Raw genomic sequence first — 20,147 nt, 5'->3', positions numbered from 1 at the left:
GGTAAGTATAACATGTTTATTATTTTTATGTTTTTTAAACGAGACTTTACAATCGCTTTAACTCAAAAAGTACCTATTTACTTACCTAAGTACTTAATTTTGATCTCAGCCTCCTTCAAATCACCAAATTCAATTTTCTTGATGCTGTGGTCCCACCTCTTGTTGGTTGGTGGCTACGTTAGTTCTCCATGGTCCCCAGAAACATAGGCACCCTTCTCTTGCTTACTCCTGATATGGACTATGGGATTTGTAGTGTGCATAGAGTAGTGCATATGACCGCAATAGCGTGCACTGCTTGTCCCAGACAAACAGAGGTTGGCAGGTCTGTATGGATTATTTTTGGTGAATAAAGAGTTTGTTTATTGTCACCTTAATTACTTGGCACATGGTCTTCCTCTCCGCTGGTTTCATCTGTAATGACCAGTCCCCAAAAACTGCTCTTCTTACTGGTCATGTCACTGCACCTCTCACTAACATCATCCAGTACAGGGGAAGACCAGCGGCCACCTCTGTCCTGCATTGTGTGCGATGTTGTTGGAGTGCCAGCCCACATTCCAGTGCTGGAGAGAAGACCGCAGAGCTGGCTGCCATGGGACCCTAGATTAAGAAGTAGATAACACCCTGTTATATCCTTCACTACACAAAACCAGTATTAAGTTTGAATCTTGTTTTCAACCTTTTTTTTATTAAAAAGTTAAAGCCCAACTCCAGGCAACTAAAGAATATCACTTACATTGGGGCTGTACCCACACTGGAAGGGTTAATTGCTTGTGTAGGTCTAGGAGAACAATAAAAGAAGATTTACTTACTCAATCCTCTGCTCTTCCCTGCTGCCAGACCAGTTCCCACAGCATCTTCTCCCCCATGCTCCAGCGGTCTAGGGTCCTGACATCAAGAGCAATGCAGGGTGTGTTGACACAGGAGTGTGGGGAAGCATCCTCTGTCGGGAGAGCAGAAGATCAGGTAAGTATGAGTTTCTCCTCTCTCCTAAACAGAACAAACTGTTACCCCCTGCAGTGGAGGTACAGCCCCACTGCAAGGGATAATTTAAAAGTTTCCAATTATTCATTATGATATACAATTAATAAATGATTAATACGTGTCAACATAGGAAAAGCACAATATAAAAATTAGTGAAGATGGGGTATGGTCTCTGGATGTGCAGTCAAGCATCAATAAATAGCGTGCCACCAAAAAAAAAACTGAATTGTGTGGGGATTTATTCATGGACAAATTGGGAGTAGTTGTGACGGTGATCCTAAATCCAGTAGATCATAAGATAAAGAGATCAAAAGTAAAAATAGAAATATGAGAAACTAGAGAAAGGACATCATGGATGGAAGGTTAAGTATAGAGTGAAGATGGGGTCAGAAGGAATGGGAGCTCAAACTAGGTCCAACTAGATGAAAGAGGGGAAGCGGCATTAGTCCTTTTGTATAGAGAGATATCATTGCAGGTTGGAAGATAAGATGCAGGATTTGGAAAAGGTAGTCATGGTATCCACCCACAATGTTAGAGGTGGGATGATATTGGTTTTCCAACAAAAAAAAATAAGCATTAGCAGTTGAGTCACTGATAGGAATGATGCAACAGTTTTTTCTGACTTGGACTTGAACTTGACCTATGAGAATTAGATAGAAGTGCTCTTTCCGGAGCTTCATAAACATGGTCAGTGTACTGTACATGTGGTTGTAAAGTTCACATATCATGTTCCAATATGTCTTTATAGGGGAGCAGGCCCACCAGGTGTATAAAAACAGCATTAAGCCTTTATCCATATCCATTGGTGGCAGGGTGGCAGTTTATTAATTTCCAAAATGTCCAGGGTTTAGTTTTAATTCTATTGTATTAATTTGCTTTAAGTGTAAACCGTGCACTTTTCATTTTGGACAACATGGACAAAAAGCTAATTTATTTTAAAGTGTATTTCAGTATGCTAATACACATGTGACATTGTGTTTATTTTTATTTCTCAGTAATCTACTTGTTTGATGCATTATCGGGGAAGCCAGTAGGGGATGGCAAGCCGCTTGCTCATAAGGTAAAAAAAACCCTTTCTGCTGTATTACTATAGTGATTTACATGTATGTTTATGTTGACTGTACGGTCATTTTGGATGCACTGTATCTGGGAAAGAGGGGAAAAAAGGAAAGTAAAACAAGACTCTATTTGCAGAAGTAGAGGTTAACTACTGTATAACTAGCGCTTTGTCTCAGCATGGATTTTTTCCAGCTGGACCACACACAGTTGTGAATTAAATTCCTTGGATAGTAAGCAATATGATGCTGCCACATGCCTTCTTTCAGCGTTATCTGTAGGGAGCTGAGTTTTTCTGTGGGACATAATGAGACAGAGCCATGAAGTATGTTGCAATGTCACAAAGAGTGCATAATGATCTCAAACAAAGTCATATTTTTCTTCCTCTCTAACACAGAATATCAGTGCTGATTAATGAGATACTACTTATTCACAATACTGTGCATATGCTGTATCTCTGTTTAATTACAAATGATGCTAAAGAGGAGCCTGCATTACTTAGAATACAGGTTTTTTTTTCTTTAGTAAAAGGGAATTATTTTAAGCACAATTCCAGGCGAAAGTTAAATTAAAGTAGAATCGATGAACTGCTAATGCCAAATGTATTAAATATACATGAATCAACTTGGCATTAGCAGTTAATTGATTCATATATATATATGACTCATATAAATCAGGGTTCACTAAATGGCGGACTGCGGCTGTCTGAACCGTGGCTGTGCCACTTATCTGCCTGGGTGTTCTCTCGCTCTCTGGTCTCTGGCCCGGCCGCCACTATCATCCTTACAGCGGGGAAGGGGGGGGGGGTGCGGGAAGTGCTGCATTTCGTAACAGAGGGCAGGATTTTATAATCACACGCTTGTTAAAGTAATAAATTGGGCAGCCCCCGCCCTCTGTACTGATATGCAGCACCTCCCACGCGAGGATGATAGCGGCAGCTGGGTGGGAAACCAGAAAGAGAGAATACCCAGCTGCTATGTGCCTCTGACACAGACATTTTGTTAAAGCGAGCAAACTATTCCTCGATCATGTGAAGCTGAGGTGATCACCGGTGAACAGGTATGCGCAATCCAGTTTGCTTGTGCTATCTAGGTAGGGACACCCCAGTTTAAACCCTTTCCATTCCAGATTGAGCAAGCTTTTTACACCAGGTTTACAGTGCATTAAAGCGTTTTGCAGTTTAGCTACTTTTTGCACATTGGCAGAGCTTAATGTTGGCTGTAATTAAAGATGACATCAAGCAAACGAATCATTTAGGTCATTCATTTGACATAACTTGATACTGAAGTCCCAATCAATAGGGACCCACCTGCTGTATGACTTTTCCATGTAACCTGGTACATATTTGATTTGATTATCCCAAAGCTAATATTTCATTAAGGGGTTGATGTCAGTGTGCAGGGCCACTGACTTGTTTATTGTATATTTCAAATAGAACGGGGCTTGAGCACCCTAGGTATTAGAATGCATTATGATGTTTAAAGCGGGCACTGTGATGTGAAGGGGAACTGAAGACACTGTTGGACTGCATTAAAGGGGGGACTGTAATTTGAAGGGGTCTGTGATGTAAAGGGGGACTGTGGACACTGATGTAAAGAGGTAGCTGTGATGTTAAGCAGGGGTTGTGATGTGAAGGGGGGGACTGTGATGTAAAAGGGGGCTGTGGCGTATTATAGTGCAAACATGAGATTTGGACCTCTGCCAGAAGAAAATGTTACAAACTGGACCCCCCTGAATTTTAACTCAAGACCCCTGATATCAAGTTTTATTATTTATTAATACTGATGTTAAGAATTAGGTACGGACTATTTTTGCCACCAAGCGGAACCAACAAAGGCTGAAAAAGCCCTAAAGAGGAGGTGCCCCTATATAATTGCATCAGCTGCTTTTTTTTTTTTGTCTGAACATCAACATTAATAAATATTGGAACCCTTAATGCAGCGATATATGGCTCTTTTATACAAGGTGATGACAACCTAGTCTATATCGCTTAAAGTGGTTGTTTACCCTTACATATACCCAGTAAAGTGACTGGCCTGATGTGATGCACAGAGATGAAACACATCCCCCTACATAAGGTATATTTATCTGCAGTCTTCTCTCCTCTACATCCAAAGTCCAGAATTTATAAAGCTTCTCAGAGCTGCCAGAAAATGGGGGGTGGAGAGATAAAGTTACACTCTGCGGGGCTCAGTGAGGAGAGCTCTGATAGCTGATTGGAGGGAAGGGACACACCCCCTTCACACAGAACATGACCTGAGGCTGTCAATCAGCCAGAGATCCCTCCTCCTTCACCTTTTTTCTCTTGGTGTCAGGAAGACTTGTGAGAAGTGATTAATTCTGATAGCAGAAAAGCGAAGCAATAGACAGAAATGAAACTTTGTGCTCTTAATTCAGACAAGTACACACTATAGAGGGATATGCTTTGTTCATATTTCATGTCTGAGGTTTACAACCACATCAAGTAGAAATATAGCCTCCTATTTACAAAATATGTGCTTCACCACAAATACCTGTCGACTCTGCTAGTGGAGTCCACCTAATGCAGCTTCCTAAAATAATGTGGCAATAATGCTGTACTGCTCCTGAATTAAGAACAGAGTTGCTACTCATGTAGGCTGTGCCTGCTTACCTTACAGTGATATGAAAAATTATTGTAGGAGGCCAGGCTATCAGCATTGCCACTGCAGATTTACAAGCCTGTAGCTTGTCAATCATGTTCTTGGCACACTCAGGGACGCTGATAAGGGGGTATCACCAGTCCTCCCGTACCGGGCCCACCTCTGCCAACTCAGCTGGGGGCCCTTAGGTAGAGCGGGCGGGGATTCCCAAATTCTGTTCACAAATGCTGCTGCATTTCCCTGCTGTGCAGCTATTTAAAAAAAAAACTTTTCCAGGCCCCCTTTGTTCAATGGGGGCTGGGGGACAGAAAGCGGACTATTTATTCACTTTCAAATTTAGGTGGATTAATCTGCAGCAGTGCTCCCGGCCGGCTCTGGTGTATTCATATAGAAGTAGTCGCACTTCAATGTAATTGCGTGGAGTGCTACTGCGGATTAATCCGCCTAAACCTGAAAGATTAAATAGTCCACTTTCTGTCCCCCGGCCCCCCACTGAACACAGGGGGCCCGGAGAAGTTTTTTTTTCTAAATAGCTGCACATCGGGGATTAGCACATTGGTACACAGAATTTGGGAGTCCCCACCCTCTCTACCTTGGACCCCCTCTGCTGAGCTCCCTCCAGCCTTAGTTGCCCAGCTCGGTACCCAGAAGGAAGGGATAGGACCAGATGTATCAGCGGTGCTCAGCTGGTCCCGGCTCTCAGCTCCAGAAGATCCACCTGCAGAAGAAGCACTGCTTCCGGGCCCCAGGTAGAAGAAGCTTTCCAGACCAGGTGCTGGGGGGGGGGGGGGGGGAGAGTGACTAACAATACTGCATTTGAACTCTTGGTTAATACTAAGCACAGTGGATCACTTTTCAGAGGGTGTTTGACAGGCAGCATAGAAGCATTATATTGCCTCCTCTCCATTTGATTACAACCCTAAAAACCTGCACCACCTCGCTGCCACTGCGCACATGATTTTGAGGCATCCCCATTCAGTGAAATGGGTTTCATTTGTCCACTGAACGTGATGGGGGGATATCTTTTTATACTTCCATTTGATGCCTTTGCCATTACCCCCTCCTAACCACTGCACTCTGTAGATTACATACATATCCCAGACCCCTGCATTCTAGGCATTACCCACTCCTGACTCCTGAACTATGTACATTACCCACTCCTGACATCTGCACTCTGTATATTAAACACTCCTGACCCCTGCACTATGAACATGCCCCTTACTTCTGCAAACTATATGGTACATTATATAGTAGTCCTTATCCATGCACTCTGTACATTTCATATTCTTGACACCTGCATTTTGTAAATTGTATACATACACCTGATACCTACCCTCCCATTGTTAGTGCAGTTTTGCCACACCCACACTTCTCCAAGGCACACAGTCCATGCTTTTTTAAATAAATACAAGAAAAAAAGGCTTAACTCCCATGCAAGTAGTATATACCTTGAAAAGCACTATGATTGCACTTCAACCCCCAAGAAAAGGCTATGCAAAGTATCCTAAACAGGAGGGGACAAAGAAAAGCGGGGCTAACAGAAGGGCAATGCACATATAAATTATATAAAAAATAAGAATTTTATTGGTATATACAAAAAATGCAGGTAAAAGGGTAAAAACCCAATAATGTACTCATAGGTGTGCGCAGCCTCTTGCATTAGGGTGTGCACCCCAAAGCTCAAATACATATGCATGTGTATATGTACTGATGGTGTCAGTAGGGCAGTGGACAGTGTCATTAGTTTTATTTTATTTTTAAATAAATTATTTTATTTTGTAACATTTTTTTGGGGGATGAAATATCAGTGGTCTAAACAGGGGGGAATATGCACCACACAAGGTGATTAGGGTGTGCCCAGGCACACCTGGCACACCCTGTGCGCACGCCTATGAATGTACTGTTCCTGGTACAAATTGCTGACCACCCGTGTGGGCTGGTCTGTCGCAACCACAGAAAAGGGGGAACAAGACAACATATAACAAAAAACATGAAACATAAACAGCGTCCGGACGCAAAGGGAATTGGGGTCAGGAGCCTTGCCGTCCACCGTGGGGAGTATCCAGTACAAGGCTGGGTATGGTTCCAAGGCTGACACCAATCCCCCAAGTGGGTGGATTGGAGCTCAGGGAGAGAAAGTCGGTAAAGGATAGGATGGTGGTGGGGCAGTAATATAACCTAGGGGCTCATGATGGACACCAGCTGCTGGGGTACCCATCTGACACCTGCAGTTTGCAGGGACCGGACAACATAAAAGTGTAGGCAGGATTGCAAAGTTCGATACTGTGTAAATGCATATCACAGTCAAACAGTGTTGCTGTGAGTTGCCTGAAGTCCAGAATATCCTGATATGAGTATGTTCTCAAAGAACAGGTGGTAGTTTGGCTGCTGTGAAATTCACAGCTGGCATACAGAGATTGTTCAAAAATAGAAACAGCCACAGTACATTACCGCCCCCGGTTGTGGATGGGTGCCGTCTTTTGCTTCTGGAAGTGCTACATTCCTGTGTCGGTGCTCTACTTCCCCACGGTCTCAGATCATCCAAACGGTGTCTATTACAGGAGCCCTCTGTGCGGGGTGCAGGTGAGGCTGATGTGTATAGAAAAGTATGGATAGGTTGGACACCTGAATGTGGAGCCTCGTCTGTAGACATACACATCCAAATTCTCCCTTGATGCTGTGCGATCATGTGATCGTCATCCTCCCTTCAGGATTGTGGGCTCACAAACACCAATGGGGGATGGCGCCGAAGCGTGGCGTCCGGGCGGAAATGACCTCAACGTGTTTCACATACAGGGGTGTGTAGCTTCGTCTGGACGACACACGGGTGGTTGGCAATTTGTACCAGGAACAGTACATTATTGGGTTTTTACCCTTTTACCTGCATTTTTTGTATATACCAATAAAATTCTTATTTTTTTATATCATTTATATGTGCATTGCCCTTCTGTTAGCCCCGCTTTTCTTTGTCCCCTCCTGTTTGGGATACTTTGCATACACAGTCCACGCTGCCTCCTCCTTCTTCTCTGCTTGTGGGATAGGGGGAGGGGTGATTGGGCTCAGGCCGCAGGCCCTGTCAGGTAGGCTGTACGGGGCCCCGTGATTTCTAACAGCGGCACTGAGCACACCTAGACCTGCAAACTGCTTTCTGGATTGTCAGCACTAATTTTTTAGCTCAGGGGTCTCATTCTTTCTAAACAAATGGCCAGTTTACAGTCCTTCAGACTTTAGGGGGCCCGGACTGTGGGAAGTAAACAATGCCCAATGTTTGGAATTAGGGGAGGAATAGTGCCCCATCGTTGGTATCAGTGAAAGGAATAGTGCCCCATTATTGGTGTCAGTGGGAGGAATAGTGGCCTGTCATTGGAGTAATTGGGAGGAACAGTGCCCCATCATTGGTGTTAATTGGAGGAATAGTGCCCCTGGTTGGTGTCATTGGAAGGAATTGTGAGTTTATTTACTAAAGATGTAGAGTGCAAATCAGGCTCACTTATGCATAAAAACCAATTAGCTTCTAACCTAAGCTTGTTCAATTAAGCTTTGGTAATAAAACCTTGAAGCTGATTGGTTTTTATGCAGAAGTGAGCCTGATTTTGCACTCTACAGCTTTAGTAAATAAACCTCTGCATCCCAACATTGGTGTCAGTTGGGAGGAATTGTGCCCAATTGCAAGTGTCAGTGAGAGAAATGGCATTCTGTCTATGTCATTGGGAGAAATTGTGCCCTATTATTGGTGTCAGTGGCAGGAATGATGTCCCATTGTTGAGTCAGTGGAAGGAATAGTGCCACAAGGGCCGGATAAAAGCAAGCAAAGGGCCGCATCCGGCCCTTGCGTCACAGTTTGGAGACCACTGCTTTAGCTAAAACCCTCCCAAGAGATAAAGTGCCTGGGAGGTGGAGCATGTGAGTCACAAACGAAGGAGGATTTGGTTCAGTCGGGGAGGCTTATACATTATATATAGTAACTGGAATTGTTACTTGTTTAGACTTTCATACAGGAGCCTTTAATTATACTTTAATAAAAAGCTGAGTCTTTCAGAAACTACTATATTTCTCTGTATAATCTTTGCCTCAATGAAGATAAATCTTCAAGTCCATAAAGTGTCAGTTAAAGCCTGCTTGTTTATTGATGGCATGTCTTCTCTTTTCGAAGAGGTCATTTCCACACTAGATGATGTCATGACAGTTCATGAGTCTTTTAAAGCAGGTAAATCATCTCTATTCGGTAAATGTAAAGGCCCTGAGGGATTCTCATTCCTTGACTTCAATTCATGTCAAGGCATCCCAAAGTTTGTCGAATAAGACTAGCTGAAGATGAGACTATCCATTTGTGACATAAATGCTAAGACTTGACCTTGCTGACCCTCTTTTCAGAGGTGTTTGACAGATGGTGAGGAGACGACCTCTTCACCTCCATTTTAACCCTGTAAGACCCTCACCACTGTGCCACAACATTGCATGTGGTTGCAGGACAGTTGAGGCGCGGCCCCGTGCACTTGAATGGGTTGTTCGGTAGCAGTACAGGGGGTATCATTTTTGCTTCGCCAGTGAAGCAAAGTGTTGTGATTGTGGCGTGTGTACAACCCTGTTAAGCTGCTTTAGGGGGGCAGGGTGGTAAAAATGGGCAGTTGAGCCAAGTGAAAACGAGCCCTAAATGCTTATGTTGCAGGTGTTACCAAAGAGGGTAAAGACCCTGGCAGCTTGCACCAGGACTATAGACAAATTTCAGTACTAAAAGTAGATGTCAAGCTGCCCTTACACATTGAAATGTGACTGGAAAATATCCTTTATATCCACCAACAATTATTAAAATGGTCCTCCAGATTGGATTGAAATAGAATGTAAATAAATAAAGTGCAGCGCTGAGAATATCTAACACAAGCTTGATGTACAGTATGTATAAATAATTGTATCATTAAATACACCTGTGAAAATGTGAATATAACCGCAAACCAAATGTGGGAAACCAGCAGTGTAACCTGCTGGGTTTAATCAAAGTGTCTATAGTGAAATATGGAACAGCAAAGGACGGAAGTCCATAAGGTGTAGGATAAAAGGGAAGCCTTCTCCAATAAGGGGGCACCATAAACCCCGGGAGGTAAGTTGACACTCAAATGGAAAGGCGACCACAGATACCAAGGCACACAAATCTTCAATGGAAAAAGTTGGATACCCTTACCAGATCCATAGGACGCACATGCCGTATAGCAGTGCGTCTAATAGGCATGAGGGGATGGTCTCCCGTGATGTCCAAACAAATGGTGTCCTATAGGCCACGGTCACCGGTGAGGAGTAGTTGTCATAGGCAGAAGTTGAACCACTGTCACACACGCTCTCCGGTCCCGGAACAGAATGATCAGGAGGAAACAATTCAAAATGGAGCTATGGGAAAAGAAAAAAAGAGAACATTTTTATCTGTTTGTGATCACTTTTATCCTGTATGGTTTTTATCCATTAAACCCCATTTTTTGACCTACACTATGTGGAGTTCCCTTTTTTCTTTTTCCATGGCTTGCTGGCTACATTTGGTTTGCTGTTATATTCACATTTTCACAGGTGTATTTAATGATACAATTTTTTATACATACATCAAGCTTATGTTAGATATTCTCAGCGCTGCACTTTATTTATATCTTGATGGGACTTGGTTTGTTTGTGTGCTAGCTGCTTTTGTTGTTTTTCAATTTGTTTTGTGGGGTTTAGCGCAGCATTTTCCTACACCCTGTTGAAATAGCATTAACTGTTTAGGTAGGCTTTCACTTTTTCATAATTGAAAAAAAACATTGTTCACAGATAGTACTGTCACATGTAAGTCTAGCTCCAAATGTGTGTATTTGTTGGTTGGCCAGTGTTTTTGCTCAAATTATTTAGCCTGCCCCAGGCTGCTTAATTTACACATATGGTAAGCGTAAACTAATGAAATAATTTATTTTCTTTTTATTTATTTTAGATTGAAATAGTGGAAATTGCTCTTGACCAAGGAGGACAGTTAAATGAAAGAAAAATTGCATTTATTGATAAAAACCGTGATCTCTACATAAGTCCAGTTAGGAAGTTTGGAAAAGAACAGATATCTATCAAGATTGGTATGTTAGACTAACTTGTTTTTTACAATACAAGATGACATTAGTTCTAATGTATTATTTTTTTGCTAATCTTTTTACTGTCTTAATCATGCTCAATCATTTTTATGTTTTTTTCTACTTTTATTCTATCGCTTTGTAGGTAGCATGGTACATACTTTAGCCTGGAATGATGTATCTAACATACTGTGTGGAATTCAGGATAATCGTTTCACAGTCTGGTATTATCCGAACGTAGCATTTGTAGATAAAGAACTGTTGCCAAAAACAATCAGTGAAAAAGATGGAAGGTGAGTGGGTTAGCTTTCATGAAAACATTATGACAAAGCCATTTTCAATTTCTCCTATTCCTAAGAGATCTAGCTGTCATTAATTTCTAATGGTAGCATGGCATTGTGTGATTGCTATCTAAAACATTGCAAGTTAGTGTTTAACCGCTTTAAGGCAGCACAAGCAAATCTGTGTTCCTATATGATTACAGGTATTTAAATAGGGCCTAAAATGTATGCAGCGCTTTACATATACGATACATTCAATCATTCCTTACCCTCAATGAATTTACAATCTAAGGTCCCTACCTTACATACGTACACATGCTAGGGCCATTTTTCTATTTCAGTGAGTTTTTTTGAAGGAGTAACATTATTCCAATAGAAAAGCACATAGCATTTATAAAGAGTACTATGGTACATTGTCATGAAGTGAAAACGTACAGTTGTAAGTTTCTTTACAAGCAACATAATTAAACTATACAGGGAGCCCTACAACACTGACAGTTAGCATTTTCTGTGCCTGATTGCAGTTAATTAGTAGAGTCCTTTGACACCCACAAAGGACTCTACTAATTAACTGCAATCAGGCACAGAAAATGCTAACTGTCAGTGTTGTAGGGCTCCCTGTATAGTTTAATTATGTTGCTTGTAAAGAAACTTACAACTGTACGTTTTCACTTCATGACAATGTACCATAGTGCTCTAAAGACCACTGATTGCTTAGTTCTGGGGTCCGCTCTGAGCACCGTCAGTCACCAACTCTGTGCTCCGCCCCTCTAGCGCTTACTGGAGCGCTGGGCTGGGGAGGGGGCAGAGTGGTTGTCTCAGTCTCTCAGCAGTGCACTAAGTGGCTGAGCTGACTGCTGGTCAGGCATCTGAGCAGATCCCGATATTCTTGTCGGGATCCCTGCAGAGCCTGAGCTGGCTCTGTGATGTCTTTAGCCCACTGAAGGCTGAATCTGGGTCATAGGAGTGCAGAACTAAGTGCACTCCTGTGACCCACATGAGAAGTATGACTAAAAGAGCTTTAAGAAGAGTGGTCATATTGATGTGCCCAAAAACTTAAAGTGTAAATAATTTTTAGTTTTATATAGTGCAGGGAAGGGTTAAAACTCCAGTTAAAGGGGTTGTAAACCCTCGCGTTTTTTCACCTTAATGCAATGGATGCAAAAAACTCCTGGCAGTGACCGCCCCTCCAGCCCCCCAGTTTTACTTACCTGAGCCCCGTATCTGCCTCAGCGGAGATGCTCTGTGCCTCTCTGTATGGGGTCCTGGCTCTTGATTGGCTAGATTGATAGCAGCGCAGCCATTGGCTGCTGCTACTGTCAATCAAATCCAATGACGCGGGGGCGGGGCAGAATCCGGCATTCGTGTCCACGGACGCCGAATGCTGGACTCGAGAGCGCGTCCGCAAGGTAACCCCCCGGGGGATCGCTTCTCCTAGGGAGGAGCTGCGAGTGCCGCCGAGGGACCCCAGAAGTCGAGGATCGGGGCCACTCTGTGCAAAACAAGCTGCACAGTGGAGGTAAGTATGACATGTTTGTTATTTAAAAAAAAAAAACACAAGCCTTTACAATCACTTTAACTTGTTTTTCTGTCTATGTCCAGTTGGAGAGACGGTCTCCTATCCCCTATCTTGGAGATAGAAACGGGAAATGAGATGAAATCTCTCTAAAGTAAACAGAATGTCCATCTTATTGAGTAGCAACAGGTGTCACCTTTGGAGAAATTCCCCTTACCTATTGCTCCAAATCCAACTCAGAATGTTTAATTTACCCATCGTTTTCTGTCTCTGTAACAACTGTCTCCAGGTCAAATAGGATCAATGTGCAGGGGTACAGCTATCAATAACATTTTGACAAAGTACCTAACCCTTCCCTGCTTTATCCAAAACTAAAAAAAAGTTTCCTTTACATATATTTAAAAATGCAGGTTTTCTCAACCTTTTTACCCTGGAGGAACTCTTGAAAAAGCTTGAGATCTCAGTGAACCCTTAGGCCTCATTCTCACGAGGCGGATCCCCTTCCAAGGAGTCTGCCTCGGTCCGCCGGCTCAGCGGGAGATCTCTCCGTTGATCTCCACTGAGCCGGTGGATGACAGGCCCCTCTCTGCTCACTGAGCGGGAAGGGGCTTGTTGAGCGCCGCTGGTTTCTATGGAGAGAGCGGACAAAAACGGACAGCATGTCCGTTTTCATCAGATCTCATCTGATCCGCCAGCGACGGATCTGAACATAGAGGCATCCGTCTGCTTTTAGCGGATTGGACCGTGTCGGATGTCAGCGGACATGTCAACGCTGACATCCGTCGCTCCATAGACTAGCATAGAGTGCCCGTTCAGGTCCGCCGTCAAAACTGACAGGCGGACCTGAAGGGTCCGACCATGTGAAAGGGGACTTAAAATAATTCTCTAATTCTGTGCTATCAGTAAGGTGTAGATATGACAACAAATAAGTGTAGCTATAACAATAAATAAGACATTTTCATCCTGTCATACATGATTGCACAGGCCTGGTATCCTAATTCAGTAACTTATTATCTTTACTGTTTCCCGAAAAGCTTTGTCCAGGAAAGTTGAGTTGTATATGGAAATCTTATATAGATGTAGATTAGGGGGACGACGCTCCTGCGCCCCTTTTGGGCGACTTGCCTGCCTGCTCACAATTCTCTTCAGAATATACACTGAACTGCACATGTGCAGATCCGTGTATACTCTTGGCACAGTGCGTTGGATATCAGGATGAATGAATTCCCGAAAATTTGTTAAAAATCATAACAAATGGCATTACAGGACTCTAAAGAGTTAAAAGGGTGCCAGACCTCTATTATACTTAAAACAGCATGCCTGAGAGTTGGGAGGGGGGTTGAAACATTTTTAATATAGGCTCATTTGGAAGAGCACACTTAATTACTGAATTTTTAAACAGGATCTTGCTAGCTGAAGCTGACAGCAAAATCTTCTGCGTAACTCTGAACACATGCAAAGTTCACACGCATACAGCATTAATGTACCCTATTGGTCGCAACCACTTCTCAGGGCTGTCATGTCAGTATCGGCAATGGATAGCTTGCAACGCTTGTGAAATGGATTTCACACTATTGATGTTAACGTGTCAAACTTGGATGAGTAATTCATGCAGCGGCAGCTCGTACGCTGAATGGCCTGAGCCTTCAGTTATTCCGCAATGGCTAAAGTCATTTTGCAGATTTTGTTATAATTTGCTTTATGCACTTTTTAAACTGTAGCTACTGGATTATTTTTTAAGAATATAGCAGAGCCCTTTAGATACTGTAGTATACAGTATATCAGATGGAACCTGAATGGGACGCTTTGTAGAATTTCACCTAGCCTCCACCCAACAAATGTCAGTGCAGGCACCAGATTTGCATACCTGTTGTAAACAGGAACCTGAATATGGGGCACACACCACTTCCAGTAACACACTGAGACTGCACATCCTCAGTGCTGCTCAGCGCAGCAACCAATGAGTTTTAAGCTCGGTGGGCAGAGCCTGTTTAGGGATTCCGAGACACTAGACCCCATCAGGTCTACACTTCTTGTTATTGACAGCAGACAAGGCAGATCCTTGGCCCATAGAATCTGTCCACTGCCCACTGTCAGAGGGAAGAGTGGATCTGATGGGGAACTTGTGTGTCTGCTTTCCCATCAGCACCGCCCACTATCGGCGTCACTGGTTGCTTGGAGGCTGTCCGCTGTGAAGCTGACAGTGTCCTTAACAACCAATGATAGGTAGGGAGGGGTGGGGGTAGGAGCGGCAGACATGTAACCTGCTACACAGTGTACAGAGATAGGCCTGTCTCTATACACCAACTTGGAATTAGTCTTAATTACTTCCAGTTTTGTTATTTTCAAACTGGAGGTAGTTGTTTATGAATTTGGTGCAGTATTAGCGCCACTTTGGACTATTTTTAGCCTTATGAACAGTTTGTGTATAAAACCAATGGTACTGCAGATACCACTGCATCCTGAAGTTTGCAATGTTTGTTTTCAGGCAAAAATTTTTTTTTTATTTTTCTTCCAAAGAACCCTTCAGGTGGAAGGAGTTATAGCTGTGTTAGCAGCCGTGCATGAATGGGAAACCAGCGGGTAAAAGAGGGATTGCAATATGGAAGATCTTGACCTTGGCCCCCTCCTTTACAAGGCATACAACCCTGGGCATAATCTAAGGTCTTCCCCTTTAGCAGAGATTAAGTGACCAAATACATAGAGTTTTGCCTGGCTTTCTATTACCCTTTTTGTTTATTCTAGTAGCAAAGTGCTAGCTATCGACCAACAAAGAAGGTTTGGAGTTTGTGATATCCTTCTTTTCCAATAGTGTTACTTGATCTCTAAAATATGTACATTTATCTTTTCCATTAAGGCTTCTTTCAGACTTGCGGTACTGCTTACCGCCCTCTGGAAAGCAATTTAGAATTATATAGCAGCGGCTGACAGGTGTTCAGGAGGTGCTACTGCCGCCTCCTGAGTGCCATTTTGTTTATACAATACTTTTACTATACAATACAAAATTACATTTTTTTGTTAACTTTTATTATACAATTTTACATTTTCCACACCACAACTGCGAGCCGAGTATTTGGGGGTGGGGGGTGCAGCCCCCCCAAGCAGTATTAAACCCAAAAATAAAAATGTAATATATTGCAGTTTACCAATCCTTAGATGTGGTGGCTGCATCAGTTTTTCTTGCTTTTGGCTTTTTTTCTCTCTTTATTATCACTTGGTGGTGCAGGGAGAAAGTTTGTTATCTTATTTTTTTTAACAGACCAAGCCGTCCAACAAAAGTATCAGAGGGTTAAGACAAACCATTTATCACTGCCAGGGGTGCTTACAATGTTCAACATTTATTAATTTATGTGAAACCTTTTTTCCAAAAGGAAAATAAAACTCTTTCTGTAACTGCCTTAAATTGTTAGCTAGAATTTGGCTTTAATTTCTTAGTCAAGTCCATCTAATTCTGCCAGTGAATCTAAGAATACCCTCTCTCCAGATTGCTAATGATGCTCTCCAAAGGTATCTCGATTGCTCATTCATGGAGTGGATATACCCTGTGACGGGGAGTGTTACTGGCCAGATCACCAGGTGAAAAAAATAAATAAAGGACCCCCCCCCCCCCAAAACAAAAAAAAAAAAAAAACAGCCACCACAAATAAGGATTGCTAAACTACAATACATAACCTTTTTGTTTTTGGCTTAGCACCACTTTAAGTTAAAAGCATTTGAGGCTAGGTCCTCTCTGACTACAACCCCTGGCAAAAATTATGGAATCACCAGTCCCTGAGGATGTTCCTTCAGTTGTTTATTGTTGTAGAAAAAAAGCAGATCACAGACATGGCCAAAAACTAAAGGCATTTCAAATGGCAACTTTCTGGCTTTAAGAAACACTAAAAGAAATTAAGAAAAATAATGGTGGTGGCCAGTAACAGTTAGATTTATAGAACAAGCACAGGGAATAAATTATGGAATCACTCAACTCTGAGGAAAAAATTATGGAATCATGAAAAACAAACAAAATAACACTCCAACACATCACTAGTACTTTGCTGCACCACCTCTGGCTTTTATAACTGCTTGCAGTCTCTGAGGCATTGACTTAATGAGTGATAAACAGTACTCTTCATCAATCTGGCTCCAGCCTTCTCTGATTGCTGTTGCCAATTCATCTTTTCAGGTTGGAGCCTTGTCATGGACCATTTTCTTTAACTTCCAAAACAGATTTTCAATTGGATTGAGATCCGGACTGTTTACAGGCCATGACATTGACCTTATGTGTCTTTCTTCAAGGAATTTTTTCACAGTTTTTGCTCTATGGCAAGATGCATTATCATCTTGATAAATGATTTCATCATCCCCAAACATCCTTTCAATAGATGGGATAAGAAAAGTGCCCAAAATTTCAATGTAAACCTGTGCATTTATTGAAGATTTAATGACAGCCATCTCCCCAGTGCCTTTACCTGACATGCAGCCCCATATCATAATTGACTGTGGAAATTTGCATGTTTTCTTCAGACAGTCGTCTGCATAAATCTCATTGGAACGGCACCAAACAAAAGTTCCAGCATCATCACCTTGCCCAATGCAGATTCGAGATTCATCACTGAATATGACTTTCATCCAATCATCCACAGTCCACGATGATTGCCTTTCCTTAGCCCATTGTAACCTTGTTTTTTGTGTTTAGGTGTTAGAGATGGCTTTCTTTTAGCTTTTCTGTATGTAAATCCCATTTCCTTTAGGCGGTTTCTTACAGTTCGGTCACAGATGTTGACTCCAGTTTCCTCCCATTTGTTCCTCATTTGTTTTGTTGTACATTTTCTGTTTTCAAGGCATATTGCTTTAAGTTTTCTGTCTTGACGCTTTGATGTCTTCCTTGGTCTACCAGTATGCTTGCCTTTAACCACCTTCCCATGTTGTTTGTATTTGGTCCATGTTTTAGACACAGCCGACTGTGAACAACCAACATCTTGTGCAACACTGCGTGATGATTTACCTCTTTACCTACATACTAACAAGCAGATTTAATCTGATGCAGGTGTTAGTGTTTGTAATGAAAATTTACAGGGTGATTCCATAATTTTTTCCTCAGAATTGAGTGATTCCATAATTTATTCCCTGTGCTTGTTCTATACATCTAACTGTTACTGGCCACCACAATTATTTTTCTTGATTTCTTTTAGTGTTTCTTAAAGCCAGAAAGTTGCCATTTGAAATGCCTTTAGTTTTTGGCCATGTCTGTGATCTGCTTTTTTTTCTACAAAAATAAACAACTGAAGGAACATCCTCAGGGACTGGTGATTCCATAATTTTTGCCAGATGTTGTATAATATAGCTTTTCAGTTAGCATTTAAGGCTAGGCCTAACTTAAAGCTATGTTATGATCAGAGAAGGCCTAGCCTTAAATGCTAACTGAAACGCTATATTATAGTCAGAGAGGACCTAGCCTCAAAAGCTAACTTAAAGCTATGTTATGATCAGAGAAGGCCTAGCCTTAAATGCTAACTGAAAAGCTATACAGGCATACCCCACTTTTAAGTACACAATGGGGTTTATTTACTAAAGCTGGAAAGTGCAAAATCAGGCTCACTTCTGCATAGAAACCAATGAGCTTCCAGGTTTTATTACCAAAGCTTAATTGAACAAGCTGGGGTTAGAAGCTCATTGGTTTCTATACAGAAGTGAACCTGATTTTGCACTTTCCACCTTTAGTAAATAAACCCCATTGTGTACTTAAAAGTGGGGTATGCCTGTATTATAGTCAGAGAGGACCTAGCCTCAAAAGCTAACTTAAAGCTATGTTATGATTAGAGGATAGGTCCTCTCTAACCATGACATAGCTTTAAGTTAGCATTTGTGTCTAGGACCTCTCTAACCATGACATAGCTTAAAGTTAGCATTTGAGTCTAGGTCCTTATTATATATGACATAGCTTTAAGTTAGCATTCAAAGATAGGTCTTCTCTAACTATAACATAGTTTTAAGTTAGCATTTGAGTCTAGGTCCTTATTTTATATGACATAGCTTTAAAGTGGTTGTCAACCCTCAAATATACCCAGTGAAGTGAACAGCCTCAGATGATACACAGAGACGGAAAAAATATCCTACATAAGTTTTACATGTATATCTGCTGTCTTCAGCTTTCCATATTCTTTGGAAAGTGCACATCATGTTAGAAATTTTTCTACCTCTTTCAGCAGTGGGTGGGGTGTCTGGGCTTACACTGTGTGAGAGCTGATTGAAGGAAAGGCACATGCCCCCCCCCCCCCCCCCCCCATTCACATAGGCAGAGGAATTAAGTAACGTGCAGAGCTGTAGTCTTAATAGACAAGCTCCCTGCTAATCTCCATCTCAGCTCCCCCCTAAAACAAATTTTCAGCTGCTGTTATCTCATGAATCTGAGAACTTGTCAGAAGTGACTCTGCTGATAACAGAGAAACGGAGCGCCAGCAAGAAATGACACTTAGAGGTTGGCAGAGAGATAAGTAAATACTACAGGTAGCTGTGCTTAGGTCAAATTTCATGAATGGGGTTTACATCCACTTTAAGTTAGTGTTCGAGGATAGGAGCTCTCTAACTATACCCTAGCTCTAAGTTAGCATTTGAGGCTAGGTCTTCTCTAACTATGGCCTTTTTTGGTTAGAGTACACATAGAAGAAATCCCTTCAGCACCCAGCTGCAAACCAGCAAACTTATCTAATTAAAACCTGCTTGTACTATAATAGAGGCAGGAGTCTCCAATGCATACATTTGCAAGTATATGTGGAAGCCACCTGCCACTATCAAGGAGCTTCTGCTAAGTTGATCCTAGCACTAAGCAGTGAGATTACCAACAGTAGACCATATATACAAATATACACATGAACCAAGAGCAAAACTTACCCAGAGGTCGCCCCAGCTGTCCTGGGCTACTACAACCCTTGAAAGGCTCAGACCAGCTCAAAAGCAGCTGCAGGCCTCCCATGGGTGCATCCTTAAATTATAGCACAAAAAGAAAGAAAAAGGCAAGCTGCTCAATCAATTTATGAACAGCAAAAGGTGCTAGAAAAAGGGAGGGGCAAATTGCCCAAATGCACACAAAAACAGGATTTCCCTGCAGTCAGCTGTCCGTCAGCAAATAAGATCTAATTAAAACCTGCTTCTTAATTCACAGTAAAAGCAGACAAATTGGACACAACACACAAGTTCTGAAAAGTCGTGTGCATTGTGTGGAAGGTAATGACCAGAACAGACCTCACTCAACATGCAAATCAAAAGGAGCTGATTCATTAAGCATATGGAGGACTGCACCACCTGCTGGCTGTACGCTGACGTGTGCTTGCTCTTCAGTTCTGCAGCACGCTGACGCATTTACATTTTTACCACAGGCTGTGCAGATGTGATCTACTGTATTCATATGTCATTTAGCCCGGGGGTTTCATTCTTATTGTCCAGTGAGGTCTAAAACTGGGCAGTGTGCATCAGTAGCTTAGCTGCTGCCCTCTGTACTAGACGCTGAATTATTACTCACTTTATTCTTTTTCTTTGTGCTCACTGTCCCTTTATGGTGACCAGGGGTGTGGTGTGCTGCCAGTCAGCACTCCGGATTTATTAGAATAGTATTTGGTCCACTTCTATTATT

At 42.2% G+C, this 20,147-nt stretch overlaps 1 protein-coding gene and 1 long non-coding RNA gene across 6 annotated transcripts in view; one reads left to right on the top strand and one right to left on the bottom strand.

Moving 5' to 3' along the window:
- Positions 1–20,147, top strand: part of IFT80 (intraflagellar transport 80) — a 204,193-nt gene that overhangs the window by 148,900 nt on the left and 35,146 nt on the right. For all 5 annotated transcript variants that reach the window (XM_073626109.1, XM_073626112.1, XM_073626110.1 and 2 more), the window contains 3 exons: positions 1,977–2,041; positions 10,609–10,744; positions 10,884–11,031. In XM_073626109.1, the coding sequence (XP_073482210.1) occupies positions 1,977–2,041; positions 10,609–10,744; positions 10,884–11,031 (349 nt within the window). The remainder of the gene's footprint in view (positions 1–1,976; positions 2,042–10,608; positions 10,745–10,883; positions 11,032–20,147) is intronic.
- LOC141139721 (uncharacterized) lies at positions 815–19,749 on the bottom strand. Its single transcript, XR_012243791.1, has 3 exons — positions 19,409–19,749; positions 9,838–10,040; positions 815–940 (listed from the first exon to the last, which is right to left on the bottom strand). It is a non-coding gene; the product is annotated as an uncharacterized lncRNA (long non-coding RNA).

The sequence above is a fragment of the Aquarana catesbeiana genome, linkage group LG04 (assembly GCF_042186555.1).
Source record: "Aquarana catesbeiana isolate 2022-GZ linkage group LG04, ASM4218655v1, whole genome shotgun sequence".
Taxonomy (NCBI): domain Eukaryota; kingdom Metazoa; phylum Chordata; class Amphibia; order Anura; family Ranidae; genus Aquarana; species Aquarana catesbeiana.
Note: the sequence above shows the minus strand (reverse complement) of the source record. Positions and strands in the feature narration are given on the sequence as shown.